General features: G+C 62.7%; 2 protein-coding genes across 2 annotated transcripts; both read left to right on the forward strand.

Moving 5' to 3' along the window:
* Nucleotides 1-2,341: 2,341 nt before the first annotated feature.
* On the forward strand, nucleotides 2,342-5,130 carry LOC133763678 (intestinal-type alkaline phosphatase-like). The gene is made up of 10 exons (XM_062197474.1): nucleotides 2,342-2,594; nucleotides 2,698-2,813; nucleotides 2,972-3,146; nucleotides 3,220-3,392; nucleotides 3,617-3,751; nucleotides 3,839-3,911; nucleotides 4,018-4,152; nucleotides 4,232-4,423; nucleotides 4,636-4,752; nucleotides 4,832-5,130. Exons 1-10 carry the CDS (start codon nucleotides 2,342-2,344, stop codon nucleotides 5,128-5,130), a joined length of 1,668 nt encoding a protein of 555 aa, XP_062053458.1.
* A 10,884-nt stretch (nucleotides 5,131-16,014) lies between these two features.
* LOC133763689 (intestinal-type alkaline phosphatase-like) lies at nucleotides 16,015-18,829 on the forward strand. Its single transcript, XM_062197480.1, has 11 exons — nucleotides 16,015-16,087; nucleotides 16,184-16,300; nucleotides 16,407-16,522; nucleotides 16,686-16,860; nucleotides 16,934-17,106; nucleotides 17,334-17,468; nucleotides 17,556-17,628; nucleotides 17,735-17,869; nucleotides 17,951-18,142; nucleotides 18,356-18,472; nucleotides 18,549-18,829. The coding sequence occupies exons 1-11, from the start codon at nucleotides 16,015-16,017 to the stop codon at nucleotides 18,827-18,829; spliced, it is 1,587 nt and encodes a 528-aa protein (XP_062053464.1).
* Nucleotides 18,830-20,262: the final 1,433 nt, after the last annotated feature.

Genomic DNA, 20,262 nt, shown 5'->3' on the forward strand with positions numbered 1-20,262 from the left:
GGCCAGGGGCCAGGTGGCCCCGTGCAGGCAGGTGGAGAAACCTCCTGTGCTCCTGCAGGTGACACGAGGAGTGTGGGGTCTCCAGCCCCGTTGGGCACGTGCTGAAGCTCACCAGCACCAGGTGAGAGGGAGGCTGCTACTCAGATAAGGTCATTGGAACAAGAGCATTCTGGGACGTCAGGCAACAAGCGATCAGAGTGGCTACAACCGGACACGGTGCCAGGAGGGGGAGCTGGGTCACTCCCACGCTGCGGTGGACATGGAGGACGGCACAGCCACCCTGCACGTGGCTCTGTCCTGGTCCCCGCCGTGACACTCAGCAAGTGCACTCCGGGGTACATCAGGTTGGGGTGACACCATGCCCCCGGGGGACAGCTGTGTGTGAACGTCACCTTCAGCTGCGCTCATCAGAGCCCACAAGCCTTCTAGCTCCACCGGGCAGAGCTACTGCAGGGCACGGAGAAGCGCACGGTCCCGGCCGGTTCATGGACGCCCACTCAGCTGCACAGAGCAGCCAACCACTGGCCCCGCCTGGTGAGGCTCCAGGGTTGTGTGTGTGTTGGGGGGAGCTGGACACAAGGCTTACAGGTGCGTGATGGCGCTGAGGTAATAGCGAGGGGGAGGGAGGATCTTGATTGACAGTGGTCAGGGACAGAGGTCGGGGAGGGGTTCTGAAGGGATCCTGTGGGGCGGAGCTGTTCAGGGTCCTGCACACGGGGGCAGTCTCAGACTGAACCAGGTGACAGTGTAGTAGAGATCCCTGCCACACTGGCCAATGAGCAGGTGCACACCAGGGCCATGGGTGCCGGCTCCATCAGTGGAGGTGGGCACTGGGCACGGCCTGCAGGCAGCTCCTGTCCTGCTGCTCACGACGGCACAGGACCCACAGCCGCACCAGAGTTCAGCTTTAAAAGGCGGGCAAGGGGAGTGGTGACTGCCCGGGCTGTCCTCCGGCCGACCGTGGGCCGTGGAGTCGGGAACCTTTAGACGCGCACAGAACCCATGAGCAGTGCAGGCCAGCCCAGCACCAGGCTCCCCGACCTTTAGTCAGGTTGTTCCTGGCACAGCAGCCCAGCCAGCAGGGACATGGATGAATAACAGAGGGGGAGGGGCTCCCCGAGAGCTGCAGGTCACCAGCAGGCAGCGTGGTGGGCACAGGCAGGGAGACCCAGGAGGCCCTGCCTGGGGAGGGCATGTGGGCGTGGCGGGCAGTGAGGCGGCACAGGCGGATCTGAGGGGCTCTGGGTCAGGGGCCCTGCCTGGGGCTCAGGTGCCGAGGCCTGAGGGGGGGAAGAACTGCTGGGGTGGGCAGTGCTGGGCATGGCTTGGGGGAGGCATTTCTTCCTTGAAACGAGCCTGAATTGGGGAAAAGACACAGGACATGCAAGGACCCCTCTTGGCCACATCCAAGGTGTGGCTCAGAAGAGCTAAGTTCATGGCCACGGTTGGGCACAGACCCCCTGCTCTTCCATCTAGCACAGCCCAGGAACCGCATCAGCCCATCCCCCGCCCAGGCCTGGCAGCCCCGCTCCACTCCCTTCACTGGCAGTGGGATGGCTCTGGGCCCCCTGTGGGTGGAGCCATCAGGATTGGTCCTGGGTGACTGGCTGACCTCACTTAGCATGGTGGGCTCAAGGCTCACCTGGGCTGGGGCCTGGGGCAGGGCTGGGCGATGCTGGCCTGCAGGTGAGGGCCGTGTCCGTGTGTGCACGCGGCCATGCTCTGACACGTGTGCACGTCCCTCCTGCTCTGCCCCTGCTGTCCCTCCGCTGGACACAGGAGGGATACTTTGAACCCAGCCTGAGGCCACCGAGGCTCTGAGCTCCTTATCACAGGCCGCACTGGGGCCAGGATCAGCGCTGTGATCGCACAGACCCTTCCTGGGCTCCACCTGAGTCAGGGAACAGGGGTCAAGTTCTCCTGCACAAGGCTGATCCGATAGACCCCACCCACTCCTGGCCTGGCCCAGGACTGTCCCCAACTTTGTCGTGTGCTAAGCACAGGTGTTTGTGTGTGCACACTTACTCTGGGTCGCACACACACACACACAGGCTCAGCTCGCCCAGATGACCAGAAACAACCAAAACATCTTCCTGGGTGTTCCTCACGGCCCAGCCCGGCATGTGAGAAGCAACCTGCCGTTCCCTCAGCGACTAGGGCTACAGATCAAAGGGGAGGGGAGGGGTGGGGTGGAGTGGGGTGTCTGCCAGGGGCACGGGGAAGGACATGGGTCCCTCACACCCTGGCACAAAGTCCTGCTCCTGCCTTATTTAAGGGCAGTCAGCACGTGCTGTTGGGGGAAGCCTGTGTCCTGGCACAAACACCCTGCAACCATCCAGACATGCAGGGGGCCTGGCTGCTGTTGGTGCTGCCGCTGCTGCTGCTGGGCCTGAGGCCTCAGCCTGCCCTGGGCGTCATCCCGGGGAAGGAGCCCCGAGCAGCCTGCCCCAACACAGCCTACTGCCACCCACCCCCAGAGGAGGAGAAGGACCCAGAGTTCTGGTATCAAAAAGGCAGGGAAGCCCTGGATGCCGCCAAGGAGCAGCAAGCCAAGCAGACGGCCGCCAAGAACCTCATCCTCTTCCTGGGAGACGGTGAGAGGCAGCACCCGTGCACCCCACAGCCCTCCCAGCCCGGGCACGGCAGCCATCGCGGGCAGGGTCAGCCCCGGGGACTGATGGGGCCCTGATCATCCAGGGATGGGCGTGCCCACGGTGACAGCCACACGGATCCTGAAGGGGCAGATGAACGGCAACCTGGGACCCGAGACGCCCCTGGCCATGGACCACTTCCCATACCTGGCTCTGTCCAAGGTAAGGGCTGGGCCACCCTCAGCAGAGGGCTGAGGGTGGGACAGGGAGCCGGGCAGGAGGGCGAGACCTGAGCGCTCGGGCAGGGAGGGACTGGGGGCACTGGGGACAGGTCTCAGCAGAGCTGGGGGGGTCTCCGTTCTCCGTCTCGGTCTCTGCAGACATACAACGTGGACAGACAGGTGCCTGACAGCGCTGGCACAGCCACAGCCTACTTGTGCGGGGTCAAGGCTAACTACAGGACCATCGGCCTGAGCGCAGCCGCCTGCTACAACCAGTGCAACACAACCTGGGGCAATGAGGTGCTCTCGGTGATGTACAGGGCCAAGATGGCAGGTGGGTTGGGCACATGGCGTGGGATAGGGAAGGGGAGACACCTGGGCCCCACGCTGACCTGTGCCTCCCTCAGGGAAGTCTGTGGGGGTGGTGACCACCATGCGGGTGCAGCACGCCTCACCAGCGGGCACCTACGCACACACGGTGAACCGCAACTGGTACTCGGACGCCGACATGCCTGCCTCGGCGCGGCAGGAGGGCTGCCAGGACATCGCCACGCAGCTCATCTCCAACATGGACATCGACGTGCGCCTCCTTCCTGGGGAGGGGCGGGGCACCCATGGGCCACAGGCCAGGCAGCCTGAACTCCCCGCCCTGCCAGGGCCTTTGGGTGGGGCAGCAGGGGGGATAGGGTAGAAGACCCAGGCTAGAATGGCCCATTCTCAAGACCTGGTGGGAGCAGGAGTGGGAGGGTGGGAGGGGCATTTCCAGCCCGGCTGACAACCAACTTGCCCTGTTGCTGGCCACAGGTGATCCTGGGTGGGGGCCGCAAGTACATGTTTCCCAGGGGGACCCCAGACCCTGAGTACCCAAATGACCCCAGCCAGACCGGGACCAGGTTGGATGGGCAGAACCTGGTGGAGGAGTGGCTGACAAAGCACCAGGTGAGGGGCGGCAGGGGCGGGGCCCAGCAGGAGGAGGGCGGGGCTGGGGTGTCAGGCCTGGGCTGAGGTCTGGCTGTGTCCCTCCAGGGGGCCCGGTACGTGTGGAACCGTGCAGAGCTCCTGCAGGCGACTCAGGATTCCAGCGTGACCCACCTCATGGGTAACAGCCCCCACCTCCTGCCCTGGCAGCCCCCAACCCCCTGAAACCCCCGATGTGCCCTCCCACGGCGCCCCCTGCTGGCCCTCACCCAGCCTTTGTCCCTCAGGCCTCTTTGAGCCTTCAGACATGAAATATGAGACCGAGCGAGACCCTGAGCAGGACCCCTCCCTGTTGGAGATGACCGAGGCCGCTGTGCACCTGCTGAGCCGGAACCCCTGCGGCTTCTACCTCTTCGTGGAGGGTGAGGGGCGGCCCCACCCCAGAGCAGAGGACGGTGGGAGGCTCAGGGTCAAGGGTCAGCCTCCACCTGTGTCCTGCAGGGGGCCGCATCGACCAAGGTCACCATGAAGGCATTGCTTATCGGGCACTCACTGAGGCCGTCATGTTCGACTCTGCCATTGAGAGGGCGGGCCAGCTCACCAGCGAGCAGGACACACTGACCCTGGTCACCGCCGACCACTCCCACGTCTTTACCTTTGGGGGCTACCCATGGAGGGGCTGCTCCATCTTCGGTAGGCCGGGGACCCTGTCAGGGGCTGCTGCACTCATGGGGGTGGATGGTCCCGCCCCCACTCCCCCACCAGTCTAACGGGAGCCGTAAGAGCACCTGCTTCTTGTGAGGGTTCTGCCAAGGCAGAGGCAACAGGTGGGTGCGTGCGGCACCCAGGATCTGGCCTGACACTGCTGTCAGTGCGACTTTAAGGGTCCACCCCTCCCGCTGCAGGGCTGGCCCCGGACAAGGCCAAGGACGGCAAGAGATACACCTCCATCCTGTATGGCAACGGCCCAGGCTACGCGGTCAGCAATGGTGAACGGCCGGATGTCACCGAGGATGAGAGCCGTGAGTGCCGCCGGGTGCCTGGCTGTGGGGGGGTGACACAGGAAGAGGTGGCCGTCCTGTGACCACCACACTCCCGCAGAGGATCCCGGGTACCGGCAGCAGTCAGCCGTGCCCCTGTCGTCCGAGACCCACGGCGGCGAGGACGTGGCTGTGTTTGCGCGCGGGCCGCAGGCGCACCTGGTGCATGGCGTGCAGGAGCAGAGCTACGTCGCGCACGTCATGGCCTTCGCTGCCTGCCTGGAGCCCTACAGCGACTGCGGCCTGCTGCCCCCTGACAGCAGCACCAACGCCGAGTGCCTGGAGCCGACCTCGGGACCCTCGCTGCCGCTGCTGGACAAGACCCTGCTGCGGTCGCTGGGGGTCGCTGCTGTGCCCTGACCCGCCCAGTGTGGAGCTCTTGGGCCCCCACCCCTTGTTCCCTGCACCTCCAACATGAGGCCTTCCCCACCCCTAGCTTGGCTCCCACCCAGGGTCCCCAGCGTGAGCTCCTGGTCCTGTCCCTGTGTAGTGTCTCCCAGATGCAGATCTGAAAAGCCCCCAGCCCCTTTCCACCCCCAAGGCTGACCCCTCAGCTCCACCACCCAGGGATGCTACCCGCCCCCCTTCACTCTGGGTGTTAACTCAATTTCTTTCCAAGAGGTTCCTCCCCTCCTTGCCCGGCTGTCACTCAGTGGGCATACTGTGGAGCACTCTGCAACCTTAGGCCATGACACCCCCAGAGGCTACTGTGGGCCTTTCTCCCTCTCAGTCACTGGACTGTGCTCATAGCTGGGTACCCCCCAAGAAACAAGGGGGTTCAAACCACACACTCTCCACCCTCTCATACAACATAGTGCAACCCAGTCCTGTTCTTACCTGCCCAGAAATGGCCATCCAGGCCAGGGCGTCCAGAGCAAACCCAGGAAGCTGCAGGTGCAGGGTGGTGCCCAGAGCAGCCCTTGGCCCCTCCCCAGGCCTGCAGGGCTCTGCCATGGGTCTCTGAGACAGAAGGTTCCCTGCCCACTGGGACCCCCACTCTCCTGGGAGACACGGAGCAGCAAGAAAATAAACCCAGGTACAATCCAGCGCCAGGACTACCTTCTAGAAGGAACACCCTCACTAGTGTGGGGCACGGGGCATCTGGGGTCTCATGGTTGAGAAAAGACAGGAAGAACAGCAGTGCCAAGGCCTGGCTTGAAGGGGGGGGGGGGGCTGCACCAGGCCATCAGCTCCAGTCAGGAAGGGGAAGCCCCCACAGCCAGCAGCATCCCCCACATCCCCAGTCCCTTCCTCTGAGCTGATCCGGGAAGGGTGGACAGAGCCTTCACATACCAGGTGGGCTTCCTGGAGGAGGAGACCTACTGAGGGGCAGCCTGGGGCCTCAGAGAAGACTCAGCCCTAAGCCGAGACCAGGCCCCACCTGCAGGGGGAGTGTGAGGGTCCCCATCTTGGACAGAGATGACATGAGGGCCCCACGCCCAGTTCGGCACCTGCTCCCATCCCTACACCCCGGCCCAACTCACCTGGGCTCCGCTGGGGCTGGGAAGTGCCCAAGGACAGAAGGCACAGCTTGCCCATGTGGCAGCTGACCTGGTCCAGGCCGACCCAGCTGGCCTGGCGCTGTCCCTGCCCCCCCACTCCTGGTCCAGTTCAGGCAGCAGCTCACACAATGCAGAGACAGGTGCAGCTCGGGATGACTGCCACCCCCCCCCCAAGGTCACTATGTGGGACACCGGGCCAGGCAACACAGCAGGTTTGCGCACAGATGTGGTCGGGACTGCCCACGCACCATGGGGCCCCAGACTGATTCTGTCCCAGCACCCACACACGAGGCCTGAGAAGTCATTCCAAGCAGGGAGAGGCTGATCCTGGGTGTCCAGTCCTCCCCCGGCCTCCCTCCCCCTGGTGACCCCTACACACAGGTGACCAGGGAACCAAATGCTCTCCACGCAGCCATAGTGCCCACCTCAGCCTGCCTGCCCTCCAGGCCTGGTCACACTCACGGGGGCGGGGTGGGGGTCTCCTGCAGCTGCCCCAGCGTCACCTTGTTGTACACAGAGCTGACGTCTCTGCGAAGGTCGTCGTACTCGGACACGGTGATCTAGGGGAGGGTCGTACAGCTCACCCACCCAGGCCCTGATCCCCTCCCCCAGCCCAGGAGGCCCAGCCCCTCTCATGTTGGCCAAGCGCTGCTCCAGCTGCAGGATCTCCTGGGCCTTCCGCTCTACTTCCTCTGCTCCCAGCAGGCGGAGCAGGCGCTCCATGAACACCCTGTAGGCTGCCAGGACCTGCACCAGGACCGGGCGCTGCTCAGCCTGGGGACCCTGCCCCCCGGGGCCCAGGCCCTCCCTGCACCCCAGCCCAGCCCCACCTTCTCACTCTCCTCATCCTGAGCCAGGTACAGGGTCCTCTCCGGCAGGGTGAGCCCGTCCTGGTCAATCTGGGGAGGGAGACGGGGGCCGGGGTCACCCCAACAGACTGGATCCCCACCCAGATGCCTGGAGCGTGGACAGGCCAGGCACCGTTGTCCCAACCCCAGGAGCGCACAAACCCCAGCCACGCCCTCAGTCCAGAGAAGGAGCGCAAAGCCCCTTCCCTGAGGGTCGTGCCTGCCGACCCAGACTCAAAAAGCCTTAACCTGTAGCTGGGACCCGGATTTTGGGGCCCAGGCCTGGGAAATTGCAATTTACGCAGCTCTATGGAACAGGGGGCGACACCTGCTGCGTGCTTCCCTCTCCCTCGGCGCCGGCCACACGTGCGCGCGCCCAGGGTCCCCGCGGCCACTCCCACGGATGCCACAGCGCGCACACTCTGTCCTGCAGGCTGACCGCGAGCGAGAAGAGCGCAGCCGCACTGCACGCGCCCTGGGCCTTGCACAGCAGGGTTCAGGTCCCCGCGCGCCTCCCAGGGCCAGGCCCTCACAGCCCGCTTAAACCCCGCATCTCGCACCAGTCCTGGCGCTAGCAGAAGCGGGCGCGCACCTTGCCCTGGGCCTCGCCAGCCCGCACGCACCGCAGGCGCTCCTCGCTCCGCTCGCCCACGGCCGCGACGGTGCAGTGGGTGAGCTCGGCGGCGGCGATGCCATGGCGCCACAGAGGGCCGCCGCACGCGAAGGAGTCCGAGTCCTGGCACCGGTCCATGCGGGGCCTGGGTTGGCGGCCGGGAAGCAGGCAGCGGGCGCAAACGCCGTGCGCTGGGGGCAACCTCCGGCACAGGCAGTCCCGCCCCCGCGCCCGGGCCCAGGTGTGTAAGCGCCAGCCCCAACGACAAACACCCTGCATCGGCTGTGCCCCACGCCCCGCGCCAAGCGATTTCCTGGACTTCGCCAGCGCGCGCAGTCATCCTACACGGGGAGACCGCCGACCTCCTTACCGCTGTCCGCGTGGGACCGAGGTCGCTCAGAGAGGCGCTGCAGCCCCATGGCCGCCTGGAGCGGCCCGTGCAGGGGCGCAGGCCTGGGTCCTGAGGCTGGAGGCAGCCTGGTGCCCCCAGGGCCTGTTGCCTGGCCTCCTTCCGCAGGGAGGGAAGAGGGAGCTCAGAGTGGCGGCTCTCCCCGCTCAGGCCCACCCCGGGAACCAAGGCCAGGTGTGCGCCCAAGGCCAGGTGTGCGCCCGCAGTTGGCAGTGGAGGCTGGGGAAAGCGGTGCTGCGGGGGGCGCCTCTGCTAGGGGTGCAGGGACCCCTGGCAAGGAGAGAAAGGAACGCGGGATGTGACTGTGCAGGCGCCCTGAGGGAAGCGCGAGGCAGCCGGGGACGCCCCAAGTCGTCTTCAGATGCTGAGGCTGTAGACACATTCCCACTCCGCACACTTCTGTGCAAAACGGGCTACTCCAGTGTCAGGTCCCTGATGGGTGGCATGGTGTGCCTCATTAGCATGCGCTTTCCGTTCCCTGATTGGTAGTTATCCCTGCCCCTGATTGGTTGTTATTCTGCCTCTCTCTTGGATTGGTTAAATCTGTACTTTTCAGAAAGGGGCCGCGATTAGAGAGCCGCTTGTGTATAACACAGCCAGCTCTGACAGCTGCCTGGAACTCCTCCCTTGGAAGCCCCTCCTGTCCGCTGAGCTGGGAGGTTTCTTAGTCAATCTTGCTTTCCTGAGCGGCTTGTCAGCGTGGGATTAATCCTTCCACGTGAGACAAGAACAAGATCGCCCTCAGCCACGCCTCCATGGGCAGACGTCCCAGCAAGCCACCAGCAGTCTGGCCTCTACCTCTTTGGTCCTGCTCACCTCCGGGCCCACTGGCTGGGCGTCCCTTCTTCCTTGGCCCCTCGGAGCCCTGTCACTCGCAGGCTGAGACCCGGGGGCACCGGCTGCAGCCCCCTGCAGGGATGTGGGGCAGGGTGCCTCCTCCCTCCCCTGTTCCACCCCAAGTGCGTGGAAGGGAAGGTGTGGACAGCCCTTCCTGGAGGTGGGACTGACAGGCCCGGCTACACAGACCGCACTGGGGATTAGTTTCTTACATGATGCTCCCCCTTTTAAAATGCATTTATTGCTTTATTTTTTTTTAAGATTTATTTATTTTACTTGAAAGCCAGAGTTACACAGAGAGAGAAGGAGATGGAGAGGGAGAGAGAGAGAGAGAAAGAGAGAGAGAGAGAGAGAGGAGAAAGAGGTCTTCCATCCACTTGTTCACTCCCCAATTGTCAGCAACAACTGGAGCTGCGCTGATCTGAAGCCAGGAGCCAGGTGCTTCTTCCAGGTCTCCCACGCAGGTGCAGTGGCCCAAGGGCTTGGGTCACCTTCAACTGCTTTCCCAGGCCATAGCAGAGAGCTGGATTGGAAGTGGAGCAGCTGGGACTCGAACTGGCACTGCAGGTGGCGGCTTTACCCGCTATGCCACAGTGCCGGCCCCTAAAATGTGTTCATTTCAAAGACCAGGGTTTCACCTCCTCGTCTCCTCCTCCCCTGCCGGCACTGACCCTGCAGAGTCCTCAGGCTGAAGCCCCCACCACAGCCCTGGGAGGTGGGCTCTACCATTTCCCCTTTCACACAGGGGGAGATTACAACCTGAGCGGTGACACTCCGCAGGGCACCCGGGCATGCCGGTGAGTGACGCTGAGCTCTGTGGAAGCTCTAAGACCGTGTTTCTCAACTCAGGAGTGGGTGCCGCCCCCTCACGTGTTTTTGCCATAGTGCCGTACTGCCTGCACATTTTTTACAAAATTTTTGTGAACAAGCTCAGTTTTTCCTTACATTTCTTAGAAAAGGAAATTCTAAGAAATGGAAGATCGCCACCTCTCGCACAAAGGGGAGGCAAGTGGGTGCTCCTAATGAACAAGCAGCATGGAGCCCGGGTGTGGCCTAGTAGGCTAAGCCTCTGCCTGTGGCACCAGCTTCCCATGTGGGCGCCAGTTCAAGTCCCGGCTGCTCTTCTTCGCATCCAGCTCCCTGCTTCTGCCCTGGGAGGGTAGTGGATGATGGCTAAAGTCCTTGGGCCCCTGCACCTGCATGGGAGACCCAGAAGAAGCTCCTGGCTCCTGGCTCTGGATCAGCCCCATTCTGGCCCTTTGAGACCATTTGGGGAGTGAACCAGAGGGTGGAAAACCTTTCTTTCTCTTCCTCTCTCTGTCTGTAACTCAACCTCTCAAATAAATAAATAAATCTTAAAAAAAAAAAAAAAGAAGCAATTTCCCATTGTCCTTGGACCCCGTGGCGTGCAGGCTCAGAATGACGTGTGCTTGGTCTTCGCTGAAAGGGAGTGGCACCACTAGGGGATGTGTTAATAAAATGCCTGAGACCGGGCAGTGTTCCAATGATATAGGTTTGGTTAGCTCAGGGTGCGGGGGGCCGGGAAGTCCTGCGTCCAGGTGCCAACCTCCGGGACAGCCTGCTTGCTCCGCCACAGGTCCTAGAGCTTGTGTTAAGCTCTAGGACGTTCAGGTCTCACTTCCTCTCTATACAAAGCCACCAATGCCACCCATCTAACCCGTGTTAGCTATTTGATGTCTTGTTTGCATGGCAGGTAAACATGGCCCCTTCTGCCTTAAACTCTCTGGAAGCTGCACTTTGGGAATCCAGGCGCTTCCCACGTGGGCACCTTGGCTGAGATGAGGATGGGAGACGGGGACAGAAGCCCCTCCTCTGGGCCGGTTCGTTCTTTCTCCCAGTTTCCTTCTTCCTTAGGTGGATCGATCCAGAGTGGTGCACGGAGCATAAAGCACAGTTACAGAATTGCCCACGAAAGCAGCCAGCACCCCAATCCAAAGACAACTTCTGGCCAGGGTTCCCCACCCCTGTCCTTGCCTCCTTTCCCTCATCCCCAAAGGGAGCCGCGGCATTTTTGCATAGTGCTGGAAAGAAAGCCCTGAGCCAGGTTAAATTCAGCCAAGTTTCCTGGAGCAGAGAATGGTTTGCGATTGGATCAGCCCCTAGCAGAGGGCTCCAGCCGGCGCAGGGTAGGACAGCATCGTAGGCAGAGATGCCTTCGCTGGTGCCGGCTCCCTGTCTGCTCTCTTTGGAGCCCCTATAACTCCTGGAGCTTGGTTGTGCCTGTGTTAAACTTCCTGTCCGTGAGGAGAATGCCATCCTAGACGCACTACATTGTTATAACGCCTTATCTTGCTATGTTGGCCAAACATTTCCCACTGCATTGCCTGTTTGTGACATCCGTGGGCAGGCACGCCTTGCCTCATTGCCCCTCAGTTTACTGCCCTGGCAAAAGATGGGCTTTTCCGCTAATTGCAGATTTGTGGCAGCCCCACGTCCGTCACGGCTGTTGGTGCCATTCTCCCATCAGCTTGTGTCCCTGTGTCCCATCTGGGTACTTCCTGCCCCATTTCACACCTGTGCCCTCTTGTACCTCTGTCAGGGGTCTGTGCTCACTCATCTCTGATGTTGCTATGGTAATTTGTTTTGGGGTGCCACAAGCTGCACCCAGAGAATCCATCCATGTTGTACGTCCCTGTCTGCTCCAGTGACACCCCTCCCTGCCTCGCCCCTTTTCCTTGGGCCTCCCCGTCCTCCTGAGACACAGCGACCCTGAAATCAGGCCAGGAGCCACCCTACAATGGCTGGTGAGTGTTCAAGGGGGAAGGAGGAGGCCCAAATGTCCAGCTGAGACCAAGCACCGGACACGATAGAGGGGAGTGGGGAGGGCACGAGTGAAGCCAATGCTGGGCCTCTTGCCCCCAGCAGCCAAGCTCTGAACGCAAAGGAAAAGTTCTGGAAGGAGACTGGGCCGTGCCCACGGCCACGCAGGAACACGGCAGACAGCCTCGCTGCCCAGCGGGAGGAGGGGTTGGCGGCCTGGGGAGTCAGGAACAGGGTCGTCTCCACAACATCCGAGTGCAGGGGGACAGGCAGTGCTGGCGCCTGGAGCCCCACAGGTCCAGCCGAGCGCACGGAGGCTGGGGCCTTCGCCCAACAGACTTCCCATGCACGCAAAGCAGCCTTTTGCAGGGAGGGAGGAGGTGCCAGGCGGGGCTCTCACAGCCGGAGAGGAGAAGCCAGCGTCTGGCCTTGAAGCTCCAAGGCCGGGGGCCCACTCAGGTTAGGGGCCGCTGCAGCTGTGGCTACGGGAAAGGCAGCCCTCGGGGGCTGCTCTGAAAACCCCCAGGGCCCGTGAGAGCGGCGCTGTCTCCTGTGCCCGTGCTCTGACAATGGGACATCAGGTTGACAGCACGGTTCACTGACCACTGGAAGCCCACCGTTGAGACCCGCTGCTCACAAGAAACCAGTCCCATCCTTACATCCCAGCTCAATACCAGTGCGAGATGAACAGTTTCCAGGATCCACGCAGCAGCCCCGGCAGGACGGCGTGCAAGAAATGCATGTGGCCGTGTGCAGTGGCTCCTCTGATGGAAATGGCCCGGTGAATGGAAACCTCCTGGAAGGCATTCAGCGATCTGGACAGCATCCTGTGTTTCACGGCAGGAGGTCACGGTGTCTGAGTGGGAGCTGGGAAGAGTGGATTCCAGCACAGGTGGACGACTGCGAAGTGTTCAAGGCTTCAGTGGCGGCAGTCACTGCCGATGCCCTGCAGACAGCAAGAGAACCAGAGCTACAGGGGGAGCCTGGGCCGGGCGTGGTGCTGCAGCAGGTGTAGCCACAGCCTGCACTGCCAGCATCCCATAGAGGAGCGCCAGCTTAGTCCCACTTCTCCACTTCCGATCTGGCTCCCTGCTAATGCGCCTGGGAGGGCAGCAGAGGAGCGCCCAGGTCCTTGGGCCCCTGTCACCCCTGTGGGAGCCCCGGATGGAGTTCCAGGCTCCTGGCTTTAGCCTGGCTCAACCTTGACTGTTGCAGCCATTTGAGGAGTGAACCAGTGGATTTCATAAATATCCCGCTCTCTCTGTCTCTTCTTTCTGTCACTCTGCCTTTCACATAAATGATAAATAAACCTTTAAAATAAATGCAGTGTGAAGCCGATGCTGGCTGGGAGCCCGCGGTCAAACCTGAGCCGCAGAGGGGCCGCCTCTCACCTGGGGCAGAGGACTCGGTTTCAGGAGGACCCCACCTGGGGACGCGCCACGCACCCCACGAATGACCTCGGGGGTTCTCATTTTGTTTTGATATATTTTTGAGTGGTTTGTTGACTTTCTAACTTGACCAAAGTTTGCAGTTCATACCTCAGCAGCACAGGGCTACGTTGTCACCCACCTGGCAGACTGGAGCAGAACCATCCCTGAGGGGCTGTCGCAGGCAGCCGGGGGAACAGGACTACCTCCACCTCGCTAAGTCCCGTTGTGTGCAAACCCCCACCCTGCAAATGGCACCACGCCTCTGCCTCGAGAAGTGTTCAACAAGGAAGACGGCATGGGCGGGGCGGCCTCGGGGTCAGGCGCGCGCCCCAGGCCCGCAGCAGAGCGCGCACTCCAGTCTTGGCCCTGATCCAATGGTGAGGACTCAAGTGTTTGGGTTCCCAGCACCCAGGGCCCGGTCCTGCCCAGCGAGGGCATTTGGGGAGTAAACCAGCAAATCAGAGCTCTAACTCCCTCTGCTTCCAATATGTACTAACCACATTTTTTAAAGATTTGTTTATACAAAAGGCAGAATGATGAGGGAGAGAGAGAGAACGTGCTACCATCCTTTGGTTCTTTCCCCAATGGTTGACACAGCTGGGGCTGGGTTAAGCCAAAGCCACGAGCCAGGAACTCCACGCTGGTCTCCCATGCGGGTGCAGGGGCCCCAGCACGTGGGCCGTCTTCTTGGGCTTTCCCAGGCCATAGCAGGAAGCTGGATCCGAACACAGCAGCCAGGACTCGAGGCAGCACTCTGCTAGGGACGCCAGCCTCACAAATGGCAGACTAGGCTGCCACGTCTTTACAGCAACCCCACCAATTTCTCTTTTAGCTTCAATTTGTCTTAGTTTGAAAATTGCTCTCGCCACACCAGTCTTCGGTAACCACCACCCGGAGAAGTCAGCAAGCAAACCCTCGCCTGCCAAGAACATCCCAAGTCCCTGAAGGCTCGAATGGCTGTTAGCACTTTTCAGTAATAAAGTATTTGAGAATTAAGGTATGCAAAGTGCTTTGGGCAGGCATAATGCTATTGCACAACAAAAAGACTACAATACAAATTAAACTTTTTATGCACCGAGAAAACAACCCACACAAGGACTTCGTTACTGCCAGCCTCACGCCACGGCGCAGTGTGGCCAGGAGCCCTCAGTCCTCAGGGCCAAACCCAGGCTGTCGCGTTACCCGCAAGCCCCGGCATGCCCACTGCCTTGTAGACTTCCACTCATGACGATGCTGCAGACTCTGCTGCCATTCGCACCCGCGGGTGCTGGCACCCTGGGCACACTCAGCAGGGGCGCCACAATCCCCAAGGCCATTTGCCCAGCGTGGGACAGCTCCTGCAGCTCCAGGCTGCGATGTGTGGAGAGCTCTCTTCCCTTCCCCAAGGTCACTGTCATGTGTGGCTACCGCCTGTGTGGAAAAGCAGTAGGGGACAGGCTCAAGTCGGACAGATCTGAAACCTGACCGCAAGCACTGACAAGGACCAGGGGCACTGGGGAGTGGCCGTGATGGGGGGCTCCAGGGAGGAGCCAGCAAGGAGAGGAAAGACTGCAACCGAATGAAACCGGCCCCTTCAAACAATTCCACGCTTGCCTCTGAGACCCCCAGGGAGGCTGGCCTCCCCTAGGGGCCAGTGCCTCCTCCGGCTGGGGGCACTGGGGGTGGGGACAGCTGCACCAGCCCAGGAGCCTCTGAGGACTCCGCACTCCCTCCCAGACCTCAGTCTCCAGGGCAGCTGCAATGGGCTCCCTCTGCTCACCCTGCTCTCACAGGGCCTTCTTGCCAGCTCGGCAGCCTCTCTAAGCCCAGATGCCCAGCTGGTGGTGGCCCTGGGGCAGGTCAGGACTGCTGGTGTGAAAGTGAGTGTCGTGGCCCAGGGAGAAGCCCGGGGACACCAGGCTGCACCCCATGTGTGCCCTGGAGCTTTGGGGTTCTCAGATGTACCAGCTCCACCAAACACCCCTCTAAGGCCCACGACACCCCCACATCCATGCTGTCTCGGTTCTTTCAAGGACTCCCAGGCCAGAGCTGCCCTGCCCAGGCTGCTCTTGGGCCCCCTGTGGGTGGAGCTATCAGGATTGGTCCTGGGTGACTGGCTGACCTCACTTAGCATGGTGGGCTCAAGGCTCACCTGGGCTGGGGCCTGGGGCAGGGCTGGGCGATGCTGGCCTGCAGGAGAGGGCCGTGTCCATGTGTGCACGCGGCCATGCTCTGACACGTGTGCGCGTCCCTCCTGCTCTGCCCCTGCTGTCCCTCCGCTGGACACAGGAGGGATACTTTGAACCCAGCCTGAGGCCACCGAGGCTCTGAGCTCCTTATCACAGGCCGCACTGGGGCCAGGATCAGCGCTGTGAGCGCACAGACCCTCCCTGGGCTCCTCTGCCTGAGTCAGGGAACAGGGGTCAAGTTCTCCTGCACAAGGCTGATCCGATAGACCCCACCCACTCCTGGCCTGGCCCTGGACTGTCCCCAGAGTCAAGGTGTGATAAGCACAGGGGTGTGTGTGTGTGTGTGTGTGTGTACACGCTTACCCTGGGTTGCACGTATACACATACACAACACAGCTCAGCTAGACCAGTGCACCCGAAACAATCAAAACTCTGCTTCCTGGGTGTTCCTTATGGCCCAGCCTCAGCACGTGAGAAGCAATGACTAGGGCTACAGATCAAAGGGGAGGGGTGGGTGGGGTGTCTACCAGGGGCACGGGGAAGGACGTGGCACCTTCACACCCCAGGACAAAGTCCTCCTGTACTTAAGGGCAGGCAGCGCGTGCGGTCCGGGGAAGCCTGGTGACCCGGCCCGGCCACCCTGCAGCCATCCAGACATGCAGGGGGCCTGGCTGCTGTCGGTGCTGCTGCTGGGCCTGAGGCCTCAGCCTGCCCTGGGCGTCATCCCGGGTAAGGAGCCCGGAGCACCCCGCCCCCATGCAGCCTGCTGCCCCCCACCCCGGCCCCCGCCACCACCGCTTGACCTAGCTTCCCTTCCACCACCAGAGGAAGAAGAGAACCCAGATTTCTGGAACAAAAAGGCAAATGAGGCACTGACCAACGCCAAGAAGCTGCAGCCCATCCAGACGGCCGCCAAGAACCTCATCCTCTTCCTGGGAGATGGTAAGAGGCAGCACCGTGTACCCCAGAGCCCTCCCTCCCAGCCCAGGCACTGCAGCCATCATGGGTAGGGTCAGCCCCGGGGACTGATGGGGCCCTGATCATCCAGGGATGGGCGTGCCCACGGTGACAGCTGCGCGGATCCTGAAGGGGCAGATGAATGGCAACCTGGGACCCGAGACGCCCCTGGCCATGGACCACTTCCCATACCTGGCTCTGTCCAAGGTAAGGGCTGGGCCACCTGAGTGCCACACAAGAGAGGCCTGAGGGTTGGGCAGGGAGCCAGGCAAGAGGGCGAGACCTGGGTGCTGGGGTCAGGGAGGGACTGGGGGCACTGGGGACAGGTCTCAGCAGAGCTGGGGGGGGGTCTCCGTCTCGGTCTCTGCAGACATACAACGTGGACAGACAGGTGCCCGACAGCGCTGGCACAGCCACAGCCTACTTGTGCGGGGTCAAGGCTAACTACGGGACCATCGGCCTGAGCGCAGCCGCCCGCTACAACCAATGCAACACAACCCAGGGCAACAAGGTGCTCTCGGTGATGTACAGAGCCAAGATGGCAGGTGGGCTGGGCACACGGCGTGGGATGGGGAAGGGGAGACACCTGGGCCCCACGCTGACCTGTGCCTCCCTCAGGGAAGTCCGTGGGGGTGGTGACCACCACACGGGTGCAGCACGCCTCGCCAGCTGGCACCTACGCACACACAGTGAACCGCGACTGGTACTCGGACGCCAACATGCCTGCCTCGGCGCGGCAGGAGGGCTGCCAGGACATCGCCATGCAGCTCATCTCCAACATGGACATCGACGTGCGCCTCGTTCCTGGGGAGGGGCGGGGCACCCACGGGTCACAGGCCAGGCAGCCTGAACTCCCCGCCCTGCCAGGGCCTTTGGGTGGGGCAGCAGGGGGGATAGGGTAGAAGACCCAGCCTAGAATGGCCCATTCTCAAGACCTGGCACGGGAAGGTAGACCATCCATGTGGAAGGGGCATTTCCAGCCCAGCTGCACACTCACCTGCCCTGATGCTGGCCACAGGTGATCCTGGGTGGGGGCCGCAAGTACATGTTTCCCAGTGGGACCCCAGACCCTGAGTACCCAACTGACCCCAGCCAGACCGGGACCAGGTTGGATGGGCGGAACCTGGTGGAGGAGTGGCTGACAAAGCACCAGGTGAGGGGCGGTAGGGGCGGGGCCCAGCAGGAGGAGGGCGGGGCTGGGGTGTCAGGCCTGGGCTGAGGTCTGGCTGTGTCCCTCCAGGGGGCCCGGTACGTGTGGAACCGTGCAGAGCTCCTGCAGGCGACTCAGGATTCCAGCGTGACCCACCTCATGGGTAACGGCCCCCACCTCCTGCCCTGGCAGCCCCGACCCCCTGAAACCCCCGATGTGCCCCTCCCACGGCGCCCCCTGCTGGCCCTCACCCAGCCTTTGTCCCTCAGGCCTCTTTGAGCCTTCAGACATGAAATATGAGACCCAGCGAGACCCTGAGCAGGACCCCTCCCTGTTGGAGATGACTGAGGCCGCACTGCACCTGCTGAACCGGAACCCCCGCGGCTTCTACCTCTTCGTGGAGGGTGAGGGGCAGCCCCACCCCAGAGCAGAGGACGGTGGGAGGCTCAGGGTCAAGGGTCAGCCTCCACCTGTCTGTCCTGCAGGGGGCCGCATCGACCACGGTCACCACGCAAGCAATGCTTTTCGGGCGCTCACTGAGGCCGTCATGTTCGACTCTGCCATTGAGAGGGCGGGCCAGCTCACCAGGGAGCAGGACACGCTGACCCTGGTCACCGCCGACCACTCCCACGTCTTCAGCTTCGGGGGCTACACACTGAGGGGCAGCTCCATCTTCGGTAGGCCAGGGACCCTGTCAGGTTCTGCTGCACTCAGGGGGGTGGACGCTCCCCGCCCCCACTCCCCCACCAGTCTAACGGGAGCTGTATGAGCACCTGCTTCTTGTGAGGGTTCGGCCGGGGCAGAAGCTACAGGTGCAGGTGTGGGGCACCCAGGCCACGGCCTGACACTGCTGTCAGTGCGACTTTAAGGGTCCACCCCTCCCCCTGCAGGGCTGGCCCCCAGCTTGGCCATGGACCTGAAGACCTACACCTCCATTCTGTATGGCAATGGCCCAGGCTACGTTGTCAGCAATGGTGTCCGGCCCAGTGTCACCCAGAACGAGACCAGTGAGTGCTGATGGGTCTGGGAGCAATGGGGTCACCGCTCAAAGGCGTGGCCGCCCCTAACCACCACCCTCCTCAGGCGACCCCGGGTACCTGCAGCAGTCAGCCGTGCCCCTGCTGTCTGAGACCCACGGCGGTGAGGACGTGGCTGTGTTTGCGCGCGGGCCGCAGGCGCACCTGCTGCACGGCGTGCAGGAGCAGAGCTACATCGCGCACGTCATGGCCCTCGCCGCCTGCCTGGAGCCCTACACTGACTGCGATGTGACGCCCCCTGTTGACATCAACAGTGGGGCACGCCCCGGGCCATCCGCAGGGCCCTGGCTGACAGTGTTGGCCGCAACCCTCTTGCTGCTGCTGTGAGCAGCTGCTGCACCCTGAGCTACGCAGCCGCATGCCAGGCTGACACCCCACAGCGCCCAGTGTGGCTCTTGGGCCCCTCACCCTGCACCACCACCACCATGTGGTCTTCACTGGCCACCAGCTTGGATCCCAGGGTCCCCAGTGTGGGCTCCTGTGCCCCTCGCAGTTGGTGTGTCCCAGACCCGGAGCTCAAAGTCCCCAGCCCCCTCCCTCCTACCCTCAAGGCTGACCCCCCCAGCTCCACCACCCATGGGTGCTACGGCCCCCTTCACTCTGGCCGCTAACCCGGACTCCCTCCTAATGGTCCTTCCCTCCTTGCCCTGCTGTCATTCAATGGGCAGAACTGTGGGCACCCTGCAGCCTTAGGCCCTGACACCCCTGGGGGCTGCTGTGGGCCTCCCCCCACTGCAGTCACTGGACTGTGCTCATAGCACCCCATCTCCACCCTCCCATACGACACGGTGCAGCCACAACCTGCTCAGGGCACTCTGGCAACCGAGGGCCTGATCCCTGCACCTCTCCCGTCCTGGGCAAACCAGCAGGATAATGGCAGGTACCCGGGAGTGGCAGGGTCCCGCCACCCTGCACCAGCCATGATGTGCCTGGATCCCAGCAGGCTCTGGTGCACTGTCTGGCTGCCCCTCACTGGCCTCAGGGAGGGAGGCCCAGTCCCTCCCCTTCTTGCCCAGAAATGGCCGTCCAGGCCAGGGCGTCCAGAGCAAACCCAGGAAGCTGCAGGTGCAGGGTGGTGCCCAGAGCAGCCCTTGGCCCCTCCCCAGGCCTGCAGGGCTCTGCCATGGGTCTCTGAGACAGAAGGTTCCCTGCCCACTGGGACCCCCACTCTCCTGGGAGACACGGAGCAGCAAGAAAATAAACCCAGGTACAATCCAGCGCCAGGACTACCTTCTAGAAGGAACACCCTCACTAGTGTGGGGCACGGGGCATCTGGGGTCCCTCAGATGACAGGACATGGGAAGATCCGCAGTGCCAAGGCCCGGCTTAAAGAGGGGGGCCTGCACCAGGCCTTCAGCTCCCGGTCAGGAAGGGGAAGCCCCCACAGCCAGCAGCATCCCCACATCCCCAGTCCCTTCCTCTGAGCTGATCCGGGAAGGGTGAACAGAGCCTTCACACACCAGGTGGGCTTCCTGGAGGAGGAGACCTACTGAGGGGCAGCCTGGGGCCTCAGAGAAGACTCAGCCCTAAGCCGAGACCTGGCCCCACCTGCAGGGGGAGTGGGTGGGGTCCCCGTCTTGGACAGAGATTATGTGAGGGCTCCACACCCATTGGGCACCTGCTCCCATCCCTTCACCCCAGCCCAGCTCACCTGGGCTCCGCTGGGGCTGGGAAGTGCCCAAGGACAAAGGGCACAGCTTGCCCATGTGGCAGCTGACCTGGTCCAGGCCGACCCAGCTGGCCTGGCGCTGTCCCTGCCC

The sequence above is a fragment of the Lepus europaeus genome, chromosome 1, assembly GCF_033115175.1.
Source record: "Lepus europaeus isolate LE1 chromosome 1, mLepTim1.pri, whole genome shotgun sequence".
NCBI classification, from domain to species: Eukaryota; Metazoa; Chordata; class Mammalia; order Lagomorpha; family Leporidae; genus Lepus; species Lepus europaeus.